The following is a 25,047-nucleotide window of genomic DNA, read 5'->3' on the forward strand; positions in this document are numbered from 1 at the left end:
ATTTGCTGCATGTCTTCCCCCGTCTCCTTCCCTCTTTCCTGTCAGCCTACTTTCATTTAAGGGACACTAGAGCCCACAAAAAGACCCCCTGGAGGGGTAAAAAAAAAAAAAAAAAATGGAGGCTGAACTCCAAAATAAGGGTTTAAGACAGTGTCAGGGATGTCAAACTCCAGTCCTCAAGGGCTGGTGTCCTGCAACTTTTAGATGTGCCTCTGCTGCACCACCTGAATAGAATAATTAGGTTATCAAGGCTCTGGAGAACTGATCTAAGCAAGGAGGAGGTAATTAAGCCATTTCATTCCAGTGTTTTGTACCTGTGGCACATCTAAAAACTGCAGGACATCGGCCCTTGACGACTGGAGTTTGACATCTGGTTTAAGTTAACCACATCTGTCCTGTGTTCCTCTGTGCTGGTTTTTCCACTGAAGCTAGACCTACCTGTAGCTGGTCCTGACCACTTTGGTGATAGCTTTGAGTAGGTACCAGCAGTCAATTTTTTTTTTCCTTTTGATTTTTAGTAGTCTAAATGCATTTTTCTATTAAGTGTATTACCAGAAAAGAGCAGAAAAAATTTCAGCCCATTATGTCAAACGGTGTTTGAGATTTTGTAGGTGTACCTTGCCACAATCACGCCTTTTTCTACCTTTGAGTAGAAAATCATGGGGTTTTTGAAAGCCAATTACTTAAAAAAATAAATCAATTTGACACTTATTTGTAATGACACTCTTTAAATATATATATAAATCACACTTCAAAACAAGAACATGCACAGTATGAATAGCTTACTTTTAAAATGAAGATTCTTTAAAAAATATAATTTTGAAAATAAATTTCAATATTTACCCTAACAGCAGACATGGCATTTTTGGGACACCACATTAAAAAAATATACGTTGAAACCAAGCCCAAAAGCTATTTTGCCCAGCCTGCTATGTGGTCTTAACAAGCTACATTTTTGTAGGGGTCTGGGACTGTTTAATAAAGATTTATTAATCCACAGAAATACTTCCAAAGCTAATTTGACCGACGGAAATTTTTTTTTGAAAATAGACAAAATTGAGTATTTTCATCAGATTTCAATAAAAGGCATTCTTTTTTCACCATCTTCAATAGTTTACTTGATATTGCTTGTAGGAAAGAAGGATTTATTTTTGTTTTTTTAAATCTCATTTTAGAGAATTTTTGTCTTGCACCAAAATGTTTCTTTTTTATGCATTCATTGAAACTTCCTTCCTAGATGTCAATTAGGCTGCTGCATCAGATAAAAACATTTATTTGTGGCTATCTTTAGTAGCTTTTTTGATATTGCTGGCAGAAAATAAATTTTTTTTAATGGAAAATTCCCTACTACTGACCATCTGAAAAAGTGCCAAAGGAAGTACAGTTTTTCACAAAAAGTGTCCGGGATTTATTATTGCAGTATAGATACGGTCACTTCAGCATGCCATCCCCCACACGATGATGCCGTGGAGGGTTACCCATGCCACCTATATCAGAAACTACCACTGAGCACATCTACTAATGCGCATCATGTGAGTGTCGCACAAATGTCATGATCAGATAGCTGGGCGATCCGTCTGGTTTTCAGTTCGCAAAACTCCCCAAAATTTGTTAAACCGGTGACCCAGCTAGAACCATGCACACAGTAAATAGCTCAGGAGTGTTAAAACTCCGGTTATTCATTTTTATTTAGCTTCACTATGTAGCCACATTTAGCTTACAGAAAGAGTGAAAGCTGAAAAGGGGCAATTTGGGCGTGTGTTGTTTCGTGTGTTGATGTACGTGGGCCGTCACATACACTGATTCTAAAGGTTTGGCACCAATATAATATTCAGGTTCCCAAATTTATCTTTATTTTGATACCTAATTTGTCAGGTTTATTTTTTATAATTCATTCGCTATTTGATGATCTGTTCAGAGGTTTTGATACTTTTATGATTTACAAAAAAACTAAAAAAATAACCTTTGACCAACTGAATATGTCTAGAAAGCACATCATTTAAGGTTTAATATATTAGTGTGGGCTCAGTTGGTCATTTGTTCATGATGCCCAAACCAATTGTCTTGGACAATGTTTCAGCGCGGTGCAGGAGGGGCGTTCGAATTAGCATAAATAATGCGTTCTAATCAGACTTTTCAAAAAACTTATGAAAACTATTGAGAACATTTAAGTGTTTTATTTGATTCAATATACATAAAATGGGTATCTTTGGAAAGGAAAATTAATAAACATTAACAAAGTAGTGTTGCTTTTGGGAAAAAAAAAAAATTCTAGAAAGGACTTTTGATGATGGGAAGTTAGGATATTTTCTGTGATGAGCGTGCGTTCTCTCCTATTCTTGAGTGGAAAGAGTATCACTACTGGTACCTACTTTGAGGAAAAACTATCTATTGCTTTGAAAAGGGGATGACACCCAGACCGAATCTCCTGGCTGGAAATGTACACCCTTCCTCTGGGCGTTGTAGTATTTGGCTTTTTTGGTTTGACTTATCCCAACTTTCCGTTTGACTTCTTCCTTCATGTCATTGTGTTGCTCCATCAATTTATAAACGGTTTGATGAGGTGATGGTTTTGCTATCATCCTCTCCAATGGCCCTTGAAGTTGACATCAAAACATTAGCTCTGCAGGGGCTCTCCCTGTGGTTTCATGTTGAACATGTCAGGATCTGTGTTTTTTTAGAGTTTTCTGTGTCCTTAGTCTCTTCGTTGTCCTGTCCTCCCCTTGATTGTTCCCAGGTGTGTCTCGTTTCTGTGATTACCCTCCCGTGTATTTAACTCCACCTGTGTTCCTTGTTCCTCTTCTGGTCCTCGTCAATGTTCAGTCTAGTCCTGGTCAGTGTTTCCTTGTGCCTGCTGCTTGTTGCTGGACTCTTTCGACATTAAATCATCATTTATTCATCCTACCTGGGTCCGCTGCGCCTGCCTCACCAACCCTCACCACACCTCATGACAGAACACCATTGATGCCAAAACGGAACTCCCCGATATGTTGGCCACATAGATTGTGATGCTGTCCAACAAATGAGGCTATCATTGTTGAAATAGTTCTGTTAGCCCGGTCAGTCAAATTAGATTGGGGTGTAAATGGTGTTTTACCCCCCAAGTAGAGCAAAAACTGGACATCTCTTGACTGGTGAACTGGGGCCCACGATCTGACACAAGGCTTTGAGGCACTGCAAAGCAAGTAAATATCTCCTCTTGGAGGATAGTAATGAGTTTCTGTGCCTTGCTGTCTCTTATAGGAAACATTTCCATTTTTTAAAGGTTTTATTGGCTGTAGTGGCCTTTATTTGATAATGAATTGACAGGAAAGTGGGTAATGAGAGAAGGGGAAGACATCCAGCAAAGGTCACCAGACTGGGAATCAAACCTGCGACAGCCGCGTTGAGGACTAAGGCCTATATGTGGGTTGTGCTTAACCTCTGTGCCACCATAGCATACCCCAGGAAACATTTCCACCCACTCTGTGACATAATTGATCACTGCAAAAAGGAAGACATTTCCTTTTTATACTGCGTGGAAAAGGTCCCATCAAGTCCACCCAAGTTTTTCCCAGGGTTCAGTCAGAGGTGTATGGGTTGCAGAAAACCAGCTGGACCTTGATTATCTGGTTTGTACACTGACAGACTGCACAGCTCTTTACATGAGTCCACACATCTTCACAGACTGATGGCCAGCATGCAACTTCCAACAATCTGAGGAGTGTCTTTAGTGAAATTAAAAGCATCAACATTAATCACCATTTTAATAACAGTAGAGGTTTTTCTTGTGGCACCTCACATTTTACTTAAAAAGTCTTACAAATGCATTTTGGTTGCTGAACATGTCCACTCAAAGGACAATCATGGAAATACTGGAGAAATTGAAGAACTAAAGACTTTGGGACCACCAGCGGATATTTCATGTCATCCCTTAATGCAGGGGCGCCATATAGGGGGGAAAGTTATGAATATTCCAAGGGCCCTTGGCCGACAGGGAGCCTCCTAAAGAATTTTTATTTTTTAATTAAAAAAAAAAAAAGAAACAATTGGGGCCTGTCAATTACTGTTATTGTGTTTTTTAAAATTGTTTATAGCAGTAAAAATTAAATGTTCCCCCTACCAGACCAAAAACCACACATCCATATTTGAACTGAACCCCCCTGGATCTGCATGAAATGGTTCGTTCCTATGGTGATGGTGTTCAGCAACAGTCAATACAAGACAAGAACAAGTGTGGTAGCTGCTATGTTGCCTAGAAAAAAAATAAAGTTAAGTTTTCAAAAAATAGAGGGATAAGAGAGAGAAAAAGACAATAGTGTCAATTTGTAACCCAGTTTTTCTCCAAGAGAGGTGAGTAGACTGTGTGAGATTATCAACCATTTAGCATAGTTAGCTTAACTACAGACTACTGTTTGCCTCCATAGCATCTAATGAATTCAGGAAAAGAAATACCAAGACATTCATATATTTAACTTGTCCCTGTAACTTTTACCACACTTAGTAACAGATGAGTCAGTCAGCAGCAGCTCTAACCCCAATACCAGCATAAACCCTCTTCCTCCCACTGTCCCAGTGTAAAAGGTGAGCAACACTGTGTGTGTGACAAGCTAGTTAGCATCATTCCAGGGATTTCTCTGTCTTTGCTCTTTTTACAATTACACAACAAAAACAATATACACTGCCTGGCCAGAAAAAAAGTTGCCACCAAAAAATGGTCACACTCTCTAATATTTTATTGGACCGCCTTTAGCTTTGATTACAGCCCGCATTTGCTGTGGCATTGTTTCAATAAGCTTCTGCAGTGTCACAAGATTTATTTCCATCCAGTGTTGCATTAATCTTTCACCAAGATCTTGTATTGATGATGGGAGAGTCTGACCACTGCGCAAGCCTTCTCCAGCACATCCCAAAGATTCTCAATGGGGTTAAGGTCTGGTCTCTGTGGTGGCCAATCCATGTGTGAAAAAGATGTCTCATGCTCCCTGAACCACTCTTTCACAATGTGAGCCCGATGAATCCTGGCATTGTCATCTTGGAATATGCCCGTTCCATTTGGGAAGACAAAATCCATTGATGGAATAACCTGGTCATTCAGTATATTCAGGTAGTCAGCTGACCTCATTCTTTGGGCACACAATGTTGCTGAACCTAGACCTGACCAACTGCAGCAACCCCAGATCATAGCACTGCCCCCACAGGCTTGTACAGTAGGCACGATGGGTGCATCACTTCACCTGCCTCTCTTCTTACCCTGATGTGCCCATCACTCTGGAACAGGGTAAATCTGGACTCATCAGACCACATGACCCTCTTTCATTCCTCCAGAGTCCAATCTTTATGCTCCCTAGCAAACTGAAGCCTTTTTTTCTGGTTAGCCTTACTGATTAGAGGTTTTCTTATGGCTACACAGCTGTTCAATCCCAACCCCTTGAGTTCCCTTCGCATTGTGCGTGTGGAAATGCTTTTGCGTTCACAATTAAATATACTCCTGAGTTCTGCTGTTGTTTTTCTTCGATTTGATTTGACCAAACGTTTAAGTAATCGCCGATCACGATCATTCAGGATTTTTTTCCGACCACATTTCTTCCTGGAAGACGATGGTTCCCCACCATCCTTCCAGTTTTTAATGATGCGTTGGACAGTTCTTAACCCAATTCTAGTAGTTTCTGCAATCTCCTTAGATGTTTTCTGTGCTTGATGCATGCCAATGATTTGACCCTTCTTAAACAGACTAACGTCTTTTCCACGACCACAGGATGTGTCTTTTGCCATGGTTGTTTAAGAAATGAGGAGTTACTCATTGCATCAGCTGGGGTTAAATAACTTGTTGCCAGCTGAAAGATAATCGCCTATGCAGTACTTATCCAATAAGAGGCTTGTACCTATTTGCTTAGTTAAATCCAGGTGGCGACTTTTTTTTTGGCCAGGCAGTCTATTTATTACTGACAGAAATTTAAACAATCTTTATAAAATGATGAAAAATCAGCCTCCTGTCTGGACTGGAGCCAGTCCACACAGTTTTACCTTGGCTTGGGTTTAAATTACAGATATCTTTTGCCACGTCCCTCCTGACCTGTTCTCTCCTAAGTGAAATTAAAGCTGCAATATGTAACTTTTATAAAAAAATATATATTTTTTACATATTTGTTAAAACTGTCATTGTGTTGTGACAGTATGACATGAGAGTTAATTTGTGAAAAAATGTATTTCCTCTGCCTTCTCCCAGTGCTATCTAGAAACAACCAATCAGAGGCAGGAGGTGGATTTTAGTCCTGTCAATCACAATCTCATGTGGCTGCTCATCCTCCCTCCCCCTTACTCTGTGCTATGCTGCAGCTAGCATAGCACAAAGCTATGCAGATTCAAACTGTGAATGCTGTTTAGTTAGCATAGCTACCAATGACGGCAGATGAACAGTTTTCCTGTAACAATAAGTTGCTTCTCCGCCATTAGCACATTTAGCAGTGAATGAATGAGGTTGATTAACAACACTAAGACCCTCCTCCTGGTTCTGAAAGCAAGGCAGTTGTAAGCCTTTAAAATTGTGATGCTTTATATGGGTCAGATAAACTCAAGAAACAGTAACAGTAGTTGCAAGGGGGGGGCAATTAAATGTTTTGTCATGGGGCCCAAGATTCCTGGCGGTGCCCCTACCTTAATGGGGTTTTCGTATGACAGAGATGATGGACTTTGCAGAAGACAAAGTCTTCAGGTCTCTGGTATCTCGGATCCTGAACCAGATCCATGAGGTCTGAGTCTTTTTCCTGAGCTTCCTTGATTTCTGCTAATGATAAAGGTAAGCCTAACAAGGCTTTAGCAGAATTCAGGGCCACATGTACTGGTCCAGCAGAGCCAGCAGGCATCGCTTGGGACAACAAGTGGCACTACACTATACATTCCTTTTCTATATCGAACTTAAAAATTGAAATCTTGCAACCTCGGCATGCAATGTGTCAACCTAGAATTGGTTTTGGGGCAATTGAAGGCCCAGGTTAGAGCAGCATGGTTGGTGTAAATGGTAAACTTTGTACCCTCTACAAAATGTCTCCACTTTTCTACTGCCCAAACAACCGCCAAGCATTCCTTCTCAGAGGTAGAGTAGTTGTGCTCTTCTCCCTTCAATGGTCTTGAAGCAAAAGCAATAACTTTTTCTGGGGCTGGTAGGGCCAGGACGGCCCCCAGACCAACGTCACAAGCATCTGTATGAATTTTGAATGGCAAATCAAAATCTGGCTGCCCCAGTATGCTCGATTCCACCAAAACCTTCTTTAACATCATGAAAGCATGTTGGCAGTCCACTGTCCACTCCCACCTTGCATCTTTTTTGAATAGCTGATAAAGAGGTGTAGCTATGTCTGCAAAATGTGAGATCAGCTTGTGGTGCATACCATGCCAAGGAATCTGAAGCGTTTTCTGGTTAGTTGGAGTAGGCTAAACTGTAATGGCTTGTGTTTTTACTGGATCCACTTGAACTCCTTCACCGATATAATGTGTCCCAGAAGATTGAGTTCTTGCTGGAAAAAATTGCATTTTTAAGGTTGTGGGACAAATTGACATGGTGAAGCTTGGCATATACTGTGTCCAGAACCTTTAGATGTTGCTCTGGAGAGGCAGAGAAGATGATCACGTCATCAATGTAAACACAGCAGATCTTTCCCCGTAGCTCTCCTAAAACCTTCTCCATTAAGAGCTGAAAGGATGGCCCAGCATTTTTCAATCCAAATGGCATACACTTAAATCGATAAAGTCCAGATGGGGTAATTACAGCAGTTTTTGCTTTGCTGTCCTCTGCCACCACCATCTGCCAATATCCAGACTTCAAATCCAAGGTGCTGAAAATGTTTGCTCCAGTCAGTGACTCCAATAACTCATTGATGATGGGCATGGGATAAGAAACCATGAAGAGTTTTGGTGTTCAAGGTTCTGTAGTCCACACAAAACTGAAAAAGATTTGTCTGGCTTAGGAACAAGGACAACAGAGACCCCCATGAAGACTGAGTTGGCTCTATAATATCTCTGAGCATTACATTGATCTGTAATTTTATTTTCTGCCGCTTGAGGGGAGCCACTGGGTAAGCTCTGCAGCAAATGGGTATGTCAGAGTGGGTCATCCTTGCTGCAGAAATAGGTCCAGAAACATGCAGATTGAAGCAGAAAAGGCTTTAATAGCTCAAACCGACACCTTACAAGGAACTTACTGACTTCGACACGAATTGGCAAATGCAGCTAACCAACGACTAGGACTCCACAAACACTGGGCATCCCAGTGGAACTGAAATACACCAGAAAGCAATCAAGACAACAAAAAACAGCTGTGGGTAACAATGCCCCGGTGGCGGACTGAAAACGACCTAAAAAGAACACAAAAACACATCACGGCAGAAAAACTCAAGGGAACAAAACACAGTTCATGACAGGGTATTTTGTCTGTGGTCATTATTCTGTGTTCTTCTACAGATGAGAACCCCAATGTATCTGAGCATACAGATGGCTAGGTCTTCAAAAGCTTCTGGACTTCTGGTGGATGTTTTGTCATCATAGGATACGACTCTGAGCGGTGAAGGACTAGCATGCACAAGTGATGTGGCATTAGCTGAAGATGAAAAAGAGTAAAAGGTGTAACCTTTTGGCCCTTTTGCCTGATAGTTGTGGTCACCTCTGTTGATAATGACAGGTTTTGGACAAGAAGTCGAGACCTAAGATGATAGGAAAGGTGAGGTTATTATCATCCACCACAAAGGTCTCTAAAGTCCACATCATCCCATGCCAACCACAAATGATTGTTGCTTTCTCTAAGGCACTAATATATATATATATATATATATATATATATATATATATATATGTATATATATTCCTTTATTTAATCAGGTAAACCCCGTTGAGATCTAGATCTCATTTTCAAGAGGGACCTGAGCAAAAAATTTGCAATACATAGAAATGTCTTACCATTGGCAAGGACAAACGTTTGGTTGTCAGCTGGCTTCAGAGGTAAAGATCATTTCATTTATATAGCACATTTTCAGCAACAAGGCAATACAAAATGCTTTACAGGAATTAAAAGGAAATACAAACAAAATAACAAACCAAAGGAAAGAGCAAAATAAGAAAAATAATCTAATGTTGATCTGTGTATGTATGTAAACTAGGTGCTCCTGTTCAGGGTTGCTAGATCAGTATCCTCTGTCTAATTTCTTTTCTGGTTTGGAAGAACAGAAGTATAAAAAGTCATCTAATAATGTTGATCCAAAGTATATAAACTATATAGTATATAAACTACTGTAGATACTCCTATTCAGAGTTGCTAGATAAGTATGCATAAGTATCCTCTGGTTTAATTCCTTTTCTGAGCTGGAAGAATATTAGTCTAAAAAGTAATTGCTAAGGTAGTTTTTCTGGATTCTAAATTTGTTCTAATCCGTGTTCTGGGTTGCTACATAAGTATTGTCTGGACTTTCTAAGTATGCTCGAAATTTGATGAGTACTCTACAGTTCCTAAGTTATGATAAAAACTAAGTGCTAGTGTTCTGGAGATTTTTTTCTGAATTATAAATTCGTTTTAATTCTTTTTCTGGGTTGCAATAATAGGAGTCTCTCTGCATAGCAATCTAAAAATTAATCTAATATTGGTCTAAATAGTGAGTACTCTAAAGTTTCTTAAAAAATATGCTAAAACGTGACTAATAAACTAGAGTCTCTGGATTCCAAGTTTGTTCTAATTCCTTTTCGGGGTAAAAAGTGAGTAGAAGGACTCAGGATTAGCAACATTCAGACAAAACAAAGGACAAAACAAAGACGTGAGGGAAGACGTGACATCACAGGGCCACTAAACCACATTGCTCAGTCTCACAGCAGAAGTCAGATATGATGTTGTTATCAAGGCATATCCTTGGGAGCGCTCAGTTCCACAGCTGCGTGGATAATAGAAGGGGGTGAGGTGGGAAGGAGCATTATATTTACATATCTTCAAAGAGATTGAAAATATGCAGCTCTTCCAAGGCAGCGTGGGAAAAACCAATTCAGGTACAGAATGTCTTAGGTCGGGTAGATTATAAATTTCAATCTCCTCTAAAATCTCTCCGATACATCTCAATTCCCAATTATCCAAATTAGTGTGGCTGTTCCACTGAACCAAAACTAGCAACTTCTCCAAGATTGATTCCATTCTGTTAGTGAGTTTTAGAGTCCTCAGCTGGGCTGCGAGTCTCAGAAAGACTTGTATCCAACTTACATCTCTGTCCACTCCAACAGTCTGAGTGTTCGCTAGTTCCGCCAAGAACGTCACAAATTTGTCGATGAGGCGACTATCCACAAGCTCCAAACAGCAGAAATCTTGTTATCATGAATAAATCCAGGGTGAATCCCGCCGGGTGTGTCCCCGCAGGACAAGAGGGCTCTCCTGTGCCCTGTCTTCTCATCGAGAAAATTTTATCAAGTGCATTGAGAGAGCAGTTAATAAGACCCATCATTTGTAGATTTGGAGGATGTGCAAAGAAAGGCTCCAAAAACATAGAAAAAGACAGGTCAAGGGAGGAAAAAAGCGTCTGCCTTAACCGAAAGCAACCTTCCCCTTCTCGAGCAATCATTTTCCACTGACTATGTCAGGTATACATCTTGTCATGCACCTCTATGGGAACATGAAGGAGGGAGGATGCAGGGCCTTGTTGAACAACAGTCAGCTGGCCTTCTGGCATTTCCCTTAGGTTGTCCCCTTGCTGTGCCTTTTTCTTTGGCTTTGTGCTGATCTACTTTACTCCAGTAGATTTTAACACCAGCACAATCTTTTTCAACCTGGGATCCCATTATTACAATCCATGGTGATCCATGGTGGTGACTGTAACACGAAGACAGCCCGCTATCTTAGGATTACCGTTGTGTAAAATCCCCCTCACGGAGACTTCTGGTTGTGGCTACCCATGAGTTCGTCACTCTTAACTCTGCTCTGTAAAAATCCTGAATAAATACGGGTATAGACAACTAACTATTTCTCGAATAGTTAGTGGTCTAACTTAATACACCTAAGAGCAAATAATACACCTGGAAACAACAATGTCACTTCCAAGTAAGCAGAATAAAGATAAGATAAAGATGCTGGCACAAGCAAAGTTAACTAACTTTGGGATGCAGAGCGTAGAGCATGAGACCAATGAGGAAGTTAGCACCGGGTCTAACAGCAAAGAAGAATATCCAGGACAAGGTAAAGCTGAACTGGCTGATGCCAAAGATGAAATTCTTTTGTCTTTGGCATCAGCCAAAGACAGAGCTGTATTTATTGCAGAGCTTTATTCAAGCTCTGCAATAAAGAGCTTGAAAAGGACTTTTCAACCTGACTGGATTCTGCATGCCATCATGGAGAAGAAGAAAGAACTGGCTGACTGCATCAAAATAATCACACAGACGGAGGTACAAGTATCAACAGTTGAAGATGTGCATTCTAAGTTGGGAACTAGTGCAAAGTTTGAAAGGAATTAATAAAATGTTGGAAGATAAAGTGATAGACATGGAGACAACATCCTGGCTAAATAACTTGAGGCTGGTGGGATTGCCAGAGAGTGCTGAAGGACCGGAACCCTGCTCCTTTCTAGAGCAGTGGATACCGGAGGCGTTTGAGGTGGCCCTGTAGTGATGGAGACAGTGCATTGGGTTGGACCAAAAAAAAGAGACGGAGCCCTGCCGAGAGCTTTAATTATGAAGTTCCTGAACTACCAGCAGAAGCTGGCAGTCATAAAAGCGGCAATAATGAGGAAGGCCATCCTCTACAAAAACTTTCAGGTGCGGTTCAACAACAATCTTTGCCACTGAAGTCCATAAGGATATGACGGAGTGCAGCAACAGCTCCAAAAGTTGGGTTGCAAACACGGCATAATACACCTCGCTAAACTACTAATAACTCAGAGAGACCAAACGCATATGTTCATCAACCCCATGGATGTGCAAGGATTTATAAACAAGATAAAAGGGTAACCTATAAGTGTAGGTAGATGATTTAAAAGCTAGATAATACTGTAAAGAAGGTTCAACTTTATTAGACTTTTTTAGTATTTTTTAGTTTAGTTTTCCGAGCCTAAGTTAGGTCAGTAAATGCAACGCAGTTCGAGAGAAAATGCTAGTATCGCCAGATTCAATGTTAATGTTCTGTTGTTGTTATGGCTCTCACCTCTCACTGCCCAGACATAGCTAAGCGCTGTCTATGCCAGAGCTAGAGGCCAGAAGCCACACGGTTCTTACATGAGAACAACTCGGTTGCAATTGTAACTCATCTGTTGCTGGAAGAAGTAAAGTTCATGCAAAAGACCTTTCTTTTTGTGTCGTGTATCTTTACCTAAACAAACGCCTTTGTCACCCTGGAAACCAAAAGCACAACTGGCGCCAAAAGCGGGATCATCTACAGGACTCTTGTGAGTGAATCCAATCGCAAAGATAATATCCAAGCCCATCCTGAACTAATCACAGCTGACCAGTTTGCTGCACTGGCAGAACAAGTGAAGACCCTTGTTAGCACCATGGGGAATCTACAGCTCCAGGTTGCCAATTTACAGCCCATAAGAGTTGTATCCCAAAACACCAAGGTAGCCCAAAGCTCTGTACCAGAGAGAAAACAAAATTACCAACACATGCAGCCCAGCAGAGGGCATTCTCAAACTCCAAGTCCAAATCGTGGAACAACTGGCCCGTGTTTTAAGTGTGGAGAGACAGGACATTTTAGGAAGGACTGCATTAGAGCTCCCAGTCCTGTGACTGCAAGACACAATAGTGATATAGACAACCCACTGCAGTCAAATGGAACCACAGCCTCAGATTTCCAACTACAAGGCAGAGGGGTTGGCTGCACTGAAAGGAGGGGTGAGAGTCTGCAAATTCTTTTGACCCTAAATGGTATCCCAATGCAGGCCGTAGCTGATACTGGAGCTCAGACAACTGTGATATCAAAGGTGCTGTAGCAGAGAATCCTGAACGGTAACTCTGCACCTACAGACCTATACAATACATACCTACTAAATGCAGGAGTTGGAGATGGCATGAAAGCTAAACATGGACTCACAGTGACCTTCCAGATTGGGCCCAAATCCAGAGACTGGGAAGTGCATGTAGCCCCTATAAGAGACTCTGTCCTCATTGGATTGGATCTGATGAAGGCCCATGATGTTGTCATCTTATACCCAAGGCAAAGTTTTCATTGGGGATGAATTGGTCCCCTCAAAAATTGTGTGAGATGATGGATCAGACTACTGTGTGGCTAGAGTAACTCTGGAAAGAACCTCAGTCATCCCAGCCAAATCTGAATGTGTCGTGTGGGGTGAAGTGGAGGACCCACAGCCAGGGGTTACGGCAGTATTGGAACCCTTGAACATTGCAAAGAGGCTTCTGGAAGCGTTGTTGTCACCATAAAGCCAAAGGTGCCAATCAGAGTGTGCAATTTTTCAACCAAGAGAGTGGCTCTACAGAGAGGAGTATGTCTTGGACTCTTAGTTGAAGTTTATCCTCTACCCCCATTTGCACCAAAATCAAATGCAATGCCTGCAACATCACTGGTGGTTGGGAGAGTAGCAACAATCTCTGACATTCCTGAGCAACTCCAAAGTTTGGTGGCTACCATAAGTGAAACCCTCAGTGAGGAACAGCAACAGCGATTCATTCAGCTACTCCTCACGTACCAATCCATCTTTGCTAAAAGTGACTCTGACCATGGTTACTTATCCACTGCAACACACAAAATTGACAATGGGTCTGCCAGACATGTGCGTCAACCTGTGAGAAGAACCCCTCTTGGATTTCAAGGTGAGGAGGAAGCACATCTTAAAAAAATGCTGGCGGAAGTCGTAATCACACCATCAGCATCTGAGTGGGCCTAGTTCGAAAAAAGGATGAAGGAGTAAGATGGTGCGTAGATTACCGCTGTCTGAACAATCTAACAATCAAGGATGCTTATCCATTACCCCAGATCGAAGAATGTCTTGATGTTGTGGGTGGAGCCACAATGTTCTCTACTCTACCTTCAATCTGGCAGATTGCAGTGGATAGTAAGGATCGAGAAAAGACGGCATTCATCACCAAATGGGGCCTTTATGAATACACACGAATGCCATTTGGACTCTGCAATGCTCCATGTACGTTTCAGAGAACAATGGAGCTTCTTCTTGGGGGCCTTCAGTGGGAAACTCGTCTCATCTACCTGGATGATGTCATTGTCATCGGAAATGGAGTAGACCAAAATTTGGATCGGCTCGAGAAGGTTTTCCAGAGGTTCCAAAGCTATGGATTAAAGCTAAAACCATCAAAATGTCATCTGCTGCAGGAAGAAGTTCTCTTCTTGGATCACATTCTGAGTGGCAAAGGAATCAGTCCAAATCCAGCCCTCATAAAGGATGTATAGCAGTGGAACTCCCCCAATAACTTGCAGGAGCTACAAACCTTTCTTGGACTGTGTAACTATTACCGTAAGTTTGTGCCCAATTTTGCAGAGCTGGCAAGCCCCCTCCATACTCTTCTCAGAAAGGGGGCAGTGTTCCTATGGACTGATGAGCAGCAGTCTGCATTTATGAGGCTCAAAGAGAAACTGACCAGTGTTGGGGTATCCCCAAGCTGAAGGGAAGTTCATTCTGGATATGGATGCCTCAAACAACAGTGTTAGTGCTGTTTTGTCACAAGTACAATGGGGAGAAGAACGAGTTCTGAGCTACGCTAGTAGCCATCTTTCACCAGCTCAACAGAGGTATTGTGTCATTTGTCGTGAATTACTTGCTGTTGTTCGTTTCACACGGCAATTCCGCCACTATCTACTAGGTAGAAAGTTTCTACTTAGGACTGACCATGGCAGTCTCATCTGGCTTTTTAGGTTCAAATGTCCTGAAGAACAACTAGCCTGCTGGCTTGAAGAATTAAGCCAGTATGACTTTCAGATTGTACATCGAGCTGGCAAACAACATGGTAATGCAGATGCCATGTTGAGGATGCCAGGAGAAAAGGTGGAGAACTGTGACTGTTACCAGGCAGGGATTAACCTGTCAGATCTGCCATGTAAAGGGTGCAGGTACTGCCAAAAGATTCATATCCAGTGGGCCAAGTTTGAAGATGACATGGATGATGTCATCTTAAGGTGACATCATCTAGCCTTAAGGTGCATCCAGCTCAGAAGCAGCACCAATAATGGTGATCAGCCATCTGTGCCCCTACCAGAAAGGCCAGAAGTCAATTGGCTTGAATCCCTTAGTCGTGAGCAACTGGCAACACTCCAGAAAGCAGATCCTGTTCTCGCTGCTCTTCACAAATGGAAAGAAACAGAGACACTGCCTACCAAAGATGAAGTGGCATTGGAGAGCCCTGCAGTGAGAAAGTTCTGGCTTTGTTGGCCTCAAGTCACACTGAGGCAAGGAGTGCTCTATTACTCCTGGGAGAGAACTGGAGACCAACATCCAAACTTGCTGTTATTAGTTCCCTCGTCCATGCAGAAGGAAGTCCTGGAATCATGCCATAACTCTCCACACTCAGGCCATCTAGGTTCTCCTAGATGGCCTGAACTATACTCTGGCTTCTGCCAGAGTATAGTTCTGACGCAATGTGTGCATCAGAACTACCATTGGTGGATGGGTGGAGATGTTCACCTGTTTGTTAAGAGATGTCCACACTGTAGTGCATGCAAGATCACAGGTCCAGTGAAGAGAGCAAAACTGCAAAGCTACCAAGTTGGAGCACCTCTTGGGCCATTCCCCATGTCCAGTACTGGGAACAAATACATTCTTGCTATTATTGACCAGTTCACAAGATGGGTTGAAGCTTTTCCTGTTCCTGATCAAAGTGCTGAAACGACTGCAAGGAAGCTAGTCTACGACTTTATTGCCAGGTTTGGAGCTCCATTGAGCTACACACAGATCAAGGTCATAATTTTGATAGCTCCCTGTTTTGTAATGTATGCAAGCTCATGCAGATCACTAAGACCAGGACCAGGACTACCCCTTACCACCCCTCCTCCAATGGACAAGTAGAACGGTTCAATAGGACCTTATTGCAGATGCTTCGATGTTGTGTGAACCAGGACCAAAAGAACTGGGCCAAACAACTGCCACTACTCACAGCAGCTTATCGCAGCTCACAACACACAGTGACCGGGTTCACACCCAATAGGCTTATGCTCGGCAGGGAAGTATACAAGACATCCAGTCTGGCACTGCAAAACTCAAGGTTGATGCACTGGAAGTTGCAGATTTTCTCTACAACCTGGAGGAAAGCTTAAAAGAAGCACATGACCTGGCAAGAGACCACCTTCGCACTGCACAAGAGCGGCAGAAAAAGGTGCATGACCTCCGGGCCAAAGAACACTTCTACAGTGTAGGAGACCTGGTGTTTGTCAAAGATGATGCAAAGAAGAAAGGGTTAAGCCCTAAGCTTCAGAAACTATGGAAAGGCCCGTTAATTATTGCAGTTTGCCGTGGTCCTGTGTTGTATAGGGGAAGCAACTATCTTCATTTCTCCTCTTTTTTGTTTTTTTAAATTATTTTTGTTAGCTGTATTAGGCCTTTGAGGCCAGGGCATCAATCCAGAGATCTATCCTGAGCAGTAACTGGAAACAAAAAAATACTCATTAAGTCGGGAAAGGGATGTTGGTTTAAGAATGTTCATTATTATTTTATGATATTATTTTATATTCAGAGTTTATGTTTATGTTTGAATATGTTAATGCTCTCGGACAGTTTATGTTAGATGTAATAGATTATGTAAAAGGGTCAGTCTTTTCATTTTAAATGGGGCAAAAAATAGAACTTAAATTCATAACATGGAAATTTTTTTGGCCTTTTTTGCAAAGGCCAAAAAAATTAAACAAGTTATAAGTAGGTTAAAAGACTCCAACTCAAATATTGTTTTTTATACAAGAAACACATACTGTGGCTGAGGACCATGTTAAAATTGCTAGAAGATGGCAGGAAAACGCTTATGCAGCATCCTTTACTTCACAAGCTAGAGGTGTGATGATTCTAATTGACAAGTGAGTACCATTCCAAGTCTCCAATATAATCAGAGATAAATTTGGTAGATTGTCAAGGCTCACTCTTCTCAAAAAGTCTCAATCTGGTTAACATTTATGGCTCCAACATAGATGAACCAAACTTTTTTTTACTATTTATTATGATAGCCTCGCTTCCAGGAGAATATATTATTTCAGAGGACTGGAACTGCACATTAGACCTGTCACGGGACAGATCTACAGGGATGGACCAACAAAAGTAGACAGACTATTCAACATTTTATTATAGAACTAAATATTTTGGACATTTGGAAAGTTATGAACTCCAGTCATATTGCTTACGCATGTCACTCCCAAACATTTCAGATGTACTCACGTATTGACTACTTCTTAATTTCAGCATCACTTACTTAAAAAAATCAAGGATTGCTATTGTGATAGTATATTAATATCTGACCACAGACCATGCTGTCTTTAATACACAGATCAAAGTCTGATCAGAGAAATACCTAGATGGACTTTAAACCAAAAATGGCTACTGATAAAGAATTTAACAAATTTGTGGGGACAGACGTAGACAGCTATGAGAACACAATGAAAACATCTGCAATTATAAGGTGGGAAGCCTTTAAAGCATGTTTAAGAGGACACATAATTAATTATGCTTCAACAAAATTTAAAGAAATAAGACTGAAAAGACAAAAATTTGAATCTAAGATACAAACTTTACAAAATCAGTTCTTTAACAACTCAACAGTTAAAGCAGACAATACATTCATTTCAACAGCAGAAGCTTATATGCACATTTTAATCGCATCAAAGACTGTTTAAGCCAGTTCGATCAATCTTTCAGTGTCATAATTATCTCTGAAACCTGGATTAATTCTGAGAAGGGAGCTGATTTTGAACAAAGATGACATTACCAACCTGTATTCCTTCCTTTGTCTAGCCACTTCTGGAGTGTAATCGTAAATGTTGAAGTTGTTCTCATACTTCAGATTCCCTCTTTTCCAGGCTTTGCGAATCACCAGCTCCTTGTGTTGATGATGGAAGCCAATTATGACAGCAAATTATGACAGGCCACGGTCTGTCTTTGGGACCCTGTTTGGGGATCAGGTTGCGGTGGACACGGTACAGCTCTGGTCCCGAGGGGAAGATGTCATGTCCAAGAGCATTTCATAATAACTGGGAGAAGAACTTGCTTGGTTGTCAATGTCCTCGGGCAGGCCAATAAGGTGGATGTTGCTCCTTCTGCTTCTCCCCTCCAGCTCAGTTAGCCTTTAGCTTACCATTATCGAACCTCAGTCCCTCACAGCTCCGCTCAACTTCTTTCAACTGCTGGTGAAGTGACTCAGTGTTGTCCTCAAGTGAAGTGAGGTGCTTGCCATGATTCCTAACAGTCTCCTGGAGTCCATCCAGTTTCTTGTTCACTTCTTTGAAGTCCTTTTTCAGTTCAGAAAGCAGGGCTAGCTTGAGGTCAACTAATGCGGCTACCATTTAATGATAGAAACCTCAGGCTCGGCTTTTTCGCTCATTTTAGAGGTTTTGGGTGGCATTTCTACACAGAGTAAGACAAATTTTAGAAGTTCACCTAAAGTTCACTGGTTGAATCTTCTCGGTAGGTATTAAAAGGTAAAGATAGTGGGAGTGTGAAGATACTGCTTCTCTGCTCCATAATCTTCCTCCCTCTAAGGAGAAGTATTTTGCCAAGCATGTTCACTTGTCTAAGGTTAATGGTTTAAGTTAAGATTTGCATATTATTTTATTTCACTGCCTCAGTGAGAGTGAAACCAAGATTTAAGTGCTGAAGTCCTTAGACATTACAATTTAGTAAATTGTTAATATTGAGTACAATCTGAGTCTACTGTAACTTACACTATGTCAGCATAGTAGTCTAATTTCTTATATATTCTAAGTTTGATTGATATTAAAGCTCTATCAGAGAGAATGTGGTACAAGATTCTCTAGATTTGGATGTTATGAACAAGTTTATCGGACACTGGAATGTATGCACATTTAAACTCATGTTTCAGTTATTAGTGACTGATGTATAGGGATTGTAGCTCCTCAGGAAAATGTTTGTATAAAATAAGCTTTTGTAAAGCAAAGAGATGCAAACTGGATGACACAGGCTAAGACCTCCTCTATACATGTGGACAAGCCACAAAGCTTCTGGGAGAATGTGCTGTTGACAAATCAGACCAAAGTGTAACTTTTTGGCAAGGCACATCAGCTCTATGTTCACAGACTTAAAAAGAAGAAGCATATCAAGAAAAGAACACTGTCCCTAGGCCTGTCGCAATAAACGATAAATCAATTAATTGTATGATAAATTAAAACTATCGACGTCATTTTAATTATCGGCATTATCGTCTCTTCCGGCCTTTTTCTCTTTCTGTTAATGACACTGAATGAAAAAAGACTCAACTCCGGTGCTCTCCACTGACTCTCCCTTCCTCATTTCCTTAGTCTAATGCCCAGCGCAGAAGACACGATCTTAGAGTTGTCGGATTGTCGGCCCATTTTCAAACCCTGACAGACCACACATTAGCCGACAGAAATCCTGGGTATAACGGTTCCATCGGTTCGATCCTGCCATGTGGTGTCCAACAATGGGCACAAAATAATGGCTACAAGTCCAGTGAACTAATTTTAAAACCAGGCATTAATCAGTGCTTTACTACAATCTACCTGCAATGCATGTGGCTAGTGTCCTGACCGAATGAAAATCATTATAACCTATTTATGTCACGTTAACGAAGAACAGCTGAAAAGTTACGGGGTTTATCAACTGCGGTAGCAATTTTGCTCCAACTCCTCCCCTTGTCATTTCTATATTCTTTGCACAAAATGTTGAATAAACATTAATGTTGTTTCCACATATCATCTCCAATGTCCGCTGGACTTCGGGTTGCGCCGTGTCAGCTGTTTGGGATTCCCCGACGTAATTTCCCCTCAGAAAGCATGGAGGAGAATCCGCGCTTTCTGATTGGCTACCTGTAGGCCTGTCGCGATAAACCGTAAATCGATTAATCGTACGATAAAAAAAACCTATCGACGTCATTTAATTTATCGTCCATATCGTCTCTGCTTGTATTTTTCTCTTTCTATTGATGACGCTGGATGTGTAGGCTCAACTCCGGCGCTATCCACTGACCCCTCCCTTCCTCATTTTTTAGGAAGGGAAAAATGAGAAGGGAGGAGGAGGGGACTATTACGTCAGGTAGTCAGCGCGCACATCATTTTGTACTGCTGCAGCTTTAGAGCCCCAGTTAGCAAGGTAAAGAAACACTATCTCATATTGGGGGAGGAGGGACTCGAAATGGAACTCGTTTCAAAGCCGAACGCAACTGCCGCAGTGTGGGAGTATTTTGGATTCAAACCAAATGACCGAGGCGAACCGCTGAACCTTTGCGAGCCGGTATGTCGCATTTGTCATAAAATAGTAGCAACTAAGGGTAGCAATACAACCAACTTGTACGTGCACCTAAAGCACAACCATCCAGTAAAGTTTTTCCAGCTGAGGAGGAAAAGTACAACCGGTGGCCCGTCTTCGTCTTCAAGTTCGCGACAGTCCACCGTCATTGAAACATTTCATCGACAGGAAGCATACAAAAAGGACGGCGCAAAGTGGTGCGCGCTCACAGACAGCGTAGTTCGCTTAATTGCTAAAGAGATGCTCCCATTTAATATTGTTGAAAAGCCGGCATTTCGAAAAATGTTGCAAACTTTTGATAGACGGTACGAAATCCCCGGAAAAACATACATATCACAAACGGCAATTCCACAACTTTACAGCAGTATTAAAGAGGACATACTGAAGGAGATAAAAGACATTTCATTTTACTCTGCTACGTCGGATATGTGGTCAAGTTCAAATATGACTCTTTATATGAGCTTGACCATTCACTATATAGCTGCTGACTGGACCCTGCACTCTAAATGTTTAGAGACCAGGTATGTCCCAGATAACCATACTGCTAACACCCTGGGAGAAAACCTGAAATCTGCTTTAGCAGACTGGGGACTGGATGAGGAAAAGCTGGTCTGCATTACAACAGACAATGGATGGCCCTAACATTGTCGCTGCAATAAGAAATCTTGGCTGGCCATGGCTCAGCTGCTTTGGCCACAACCTCCACCTTGCTGTTTCCCATGGTCTAGACAGTGACAAAGAACGTACAGCACGTGCCATAGGACTCTGTAAAAGTTTGGTCAACACTTTCAACCTGAGCTTCTTTAAAAAGAGAGATCTGAGGAAGGCACAGAATGAAGCTAATCTCCCTCAGCACAATCTCATTCTGGTGAGTTTTTAAATTCATTTATTCAAAATATTCAGAGCCATGTTTATTTATTTTTTATTTTTGTAGCATGTAGACCTGTAGAATCTAATTAAGACCGTTGTCTGGCAATAATTTTACATATAACAACACAAATTGTTAAGGAGAATTAGTATCATTTCTTTAAACAAGTTGAAATAAATTAACTAATAAAAAATAGTATGGTTCTAATATAGTATTAATGTCTTTTGCTAGAGCCATTTTGGTGTTATTTCTACTTGTCAGCACAAGGGGTGTAATATTTTACTCGTCACTGGTGAAGCTTTGCCTTAAATGAGTAACATAATAATTCTATATGTTTTTCTAATAAAAACCTTTTCAATATTCCACAGGATGTTGTCACACGATGGGGCACTAAACAGAAGATGATCGAGAGGGTGTTGGAGCAACTCCCAGCCATCAGACGAGTCCTGGTACAAGACAGAAAGCACAGCCATCTCACTCCAACCTGGCAGGATGTTGCGGTGTTGGAGTCCATCAATGCAGCTTTGAAGCCACTGGCTGACTTTACAGATGTCCTTTCAGGAGAAACATACGTCACAGTGTCCTCTGTTAAGCCTGTGCTAGAACTGATTAAAGGCGACCTTCTCTCTCCAGGCCCTGATGACAGCACAATGACTGCCAGTATTAAACAAAACGTATGCAAGATACTGACTGAAAAATATAGCTCACCTGGCATCCAAAATCTCCTGATAAAGGCCACCATCTTGGATCCAAGGTACCGTGGCAGCATGGAGGAGGCAGGGTCATTGGATGATGTCAAACATCAGCTGGTGCAAGAGCTACTGGACTTAAAAGGGCCAGAAGTAAGGGAAGAAGGTGCAAGTGGTGAGGGTTCCAGCCAAGCTGCTGGAGGAAACAAACATGAATCTACAGCTGACCCACCCACCAAGAAGAAGAGGCTAAGTGACCTTCTTCAAAACAGAAGAGCTGAACTCACAGTTCAGACACAAGCTACATATCCAAAAAGAGAACAGGCTGATGCAGAACTGACAAAGTTCCTTCAAGAAGATGCTATTGATGCCTCTTGTGATCCCTTGATGTGGTGGTGTGACAATCAAAGAAGATATCCTTTGATGGCAAACTTGGCTAAAAAATACATGTGCATTTGTGCAACAAGCACCAGTTCAGAGAGAATGTTTAGCACAGCTGGAAACATTGCTACTCCTGAGAGATCTTGCCTTAAGCCACACAAACTCAACATGTTGGTATTTCTTGCTCGGAATCTCTGACTAAAGTAGCTACAGATATGCCTAAAGATTGTTGAGGCATCTGGTCTTATTTAAAAATGTGCTTGTTTCTTTGCACTATTTGTTTGTAAAATGGCAGTTTTCCCCATCTTTATTTAAATCTAATGATATACAGACTTCATAATCTGTATTGTTTTGGTTGAATGTAGTTTTTATTTCCACTGTGGTTTTATCTTGTGCTTAGTTTTTATTCAAGTGCATTTTTTGTTAGAGACCGAGAGTCCATTTAATTTTTATTTCTGCTTGTTTTATTTTATTAACCAGTTCCAGTGTTGAGTGTTCTTTTGAAAATAAAGGATATACATCTTTGGCAAGAAATCGCATGCATTATTTCGTCATTTCCATTAAATCAGTGTAAAAAGGTCTTCAGACAATACTATCGTCTATCGCAATAGTTTTTTGAGACAATTAATCGTTCAGCAAAATTTGATATCGTGACAGGCCTAGCTACCTGTGACATTCAACAGGCTGTGTCAAAGCTCCCAGTCGGGGAAAAGCCCTGATTTAGATCGGAGCGGCCACGATGGGCAACCGCAGGGTTGCTCAAACTTTTTGAGACCAAGATCTGCTTTTTCTCTCGCCAGCCTGCTGAGATCTACCTCATGACACGAAGACATAAAAATTGTAAATTAAATTCTATTGACTTATTTTATATGCAAATATACATCAGTTGTAGCAGAAATAATAAAGTGATAGAAAACCTAATACAGTATATTTCTTCCTCAGTGAGATTCTCCTACTGTTTTACACTCTCTCTCTTTGTCATTTTTTGTTCATGGAGACTGAGAATCCATTTTATTTTTGTTTTTGGTTGTTTTGTTTATTTTGTTTATCAGTTCCAGTGTTTAGTGTTCTTTTGAAAATAAAGTGTATCTATCTTTGCAGGAAATCTCATGCATTATTACGTAATTTCCATTAAATCGTGTAAAAAGGTCTTCAAACAATATTATCGTTTATCGCAATAATTTTTGAGACAATTAATCGTTCAGCAAAATTTGTTATCGTGACAGGCCTAACTGTCCCTACTCTGAAACATGGAGACGACTTTGTTTTGTTCTGGGGTTGCTTTGCTGAATCTGGCACAGGCTGATTTGAATCTGTGCAAGGCATAATGAAAGATAGATAGATAGATAGATAGATAGATAGATAGATAGATAGATAGATAGATAGATAGATAGATAGATAGATAGATAGATAGATAGATAGATAGAAAGAAACTTTATTCATCCCTTTGAGATTTACCTTCAGGGAAATTATAGTTCAGTCTCCCACACAGTACCAATACATCAAATATTAAACAATTTTTTTAACATTAACATTTAGCCCAGTTCTATAGTCCCTCTGTTTTTATTGTATTCCTGTTAGCCCTCCTTCCAACCTCCATTAAGGAGTTGAAGAGTTTCATTGCACGAAGGACAAAGGAGTTCCTTAGTCTGTTGGTCCTGCACTTTGGAAGAAGCAATCTCCCACTGAACCTGCTTTCCTGGCTGCTGATGACAGTGTGCAGAGGGTGGCTGGTGTTGTCCATAATAGCCTCGAGTTTCTGTAATGTTCTCCTCTCTGCCAGAGAGTCCAGCCTTGTGTCAACTGTTGAGCTGCCCCCCCTAATTTGCTTCTCCAGCTTGGAAAGGTCTGCCTTAGAAATGCTTCCACCCCAGCACACCACAGCGTATAACAGGATTCTGGCAACAACAGACTGGTAAAACAACCCCAGCAGCTTTCCACAGATGTTAAAGGATCTCAGCCTCCTCCTGGTCTGAGCCTTCTTATAAAGCTGCTTGGTGTTGCTTGTCCAGTCCAGCTTGTTGTCCAGCCACAGGCCAAGATATTTATAGGTCTGCACGACCTCCACCTCCTCCCCTCCTATCAGAACTGGTCGTGGACTGCCTCTGTCCCTCCTGAAGTCAATGACCAGTACCTTTGTCTTGGAAGTGTTTAGCTGTAGGCTGTTTCTATGGCACCAGACAACCAGACACCAAAGTATGTACTCCTGTACATGAGCCTGGTGAGCGACTGTGCATCAAGGACTTCGTTGTCCTTGATGCACCCCATGATGGCAGTGTCATCAGAATATGACACATTTCAGAGTTATAGCAGAAGTCTGAGGTGTACAGGGTGAAGAGGATGGATGACAGCACCGTCCCCTGCGGGGCTCCAATGAAGGAGACTGTTGTCATTATGGGTGCATTCAGACCAACCCGTTTGTCTAGAAAGTCCGATTTTTGGGGGAGGTCTGAATGCAAATTTGAATTCCAAAACGGACTTTCTACTGATCCGCCTAACTCCGATCCGCCTAAAAACCTCGGTCTTAGTCCCAGAACAGCATTGGTCAAGATGAACTGAGAAAGTTCTGCTTTCTAAATAAGATTTAAACCATTCAAATACTGGGCCTCTTAGGCCAACACAGTGTTTTAATCTATATAAGAGAATCTGATGATCTACAGCAGGGGTGTCAAACTCCAGTCCTCGAGGGCCGCTGTCCTGCAACTTTTAGATGTGCCTCTGCTGCACCACA

The 25,047-nt window shown here is 41.4% G+C and overlaps 2 protein-coding genes across 2 annotated transcripts in view; both read left to right on the forward strand.

The window, feature by feature from the left end:
* Nucleotides 1-25,047, forward strand: part of LOC116710338 (receptor-type tyrosine-protein phosphatase F-like) — a 174,559-nt gene that overhangs the window by 15,052 nt on the left and 134,460 nt on the right. The window contains exon 5 of the mRNA XM_032549336.1: nucleotides 12,216-12,224. Coding sequence (XP_032405227.1) covers nucleotides 12,216-12,224 — 9 coding nt within the window. The remainder of the gene's footprint in view (nucleotides 1-12,215; nucleotides 12,225-25,047) is intronic.
* On the forward strand, nucleotides 20,985-22,659 carry LOC116710603 (zinc finger BED domain-containing protein 1-like). The gene is made up of 2 exons (XM_032549741.1): nucleotides 20,985-21,246; nucleotides 21,615-22,659. The coding sequence occupies exons 1-2, from the start codon at nucleotides 21,007-21,009 to the stop codon at nucleotides 22,512-22,514; spliced, it is 1,140 nt and encodes a 379-aa protein (XP_032405632.1). The 5' UTR covers nucleotides 20,985-21,006; the 3' UTR covers nucleotides 22,515-22,659.

Source organism: Xiphophorus hellerii, chromosome 20 (genome assembly GCF_003331165.1).
Source record: "Xiphophorus hellerii strain 12219 chromosome 20, Xiphophorus_hellerii-4.1, whole genome shotgun sequence".
NCBI lineage: Eukaryota > Metazoa > Chordata > Actinopteri > Cyprinodontiformes > Poeciliidae > Xiphophorus > Xiphophorus hellerii.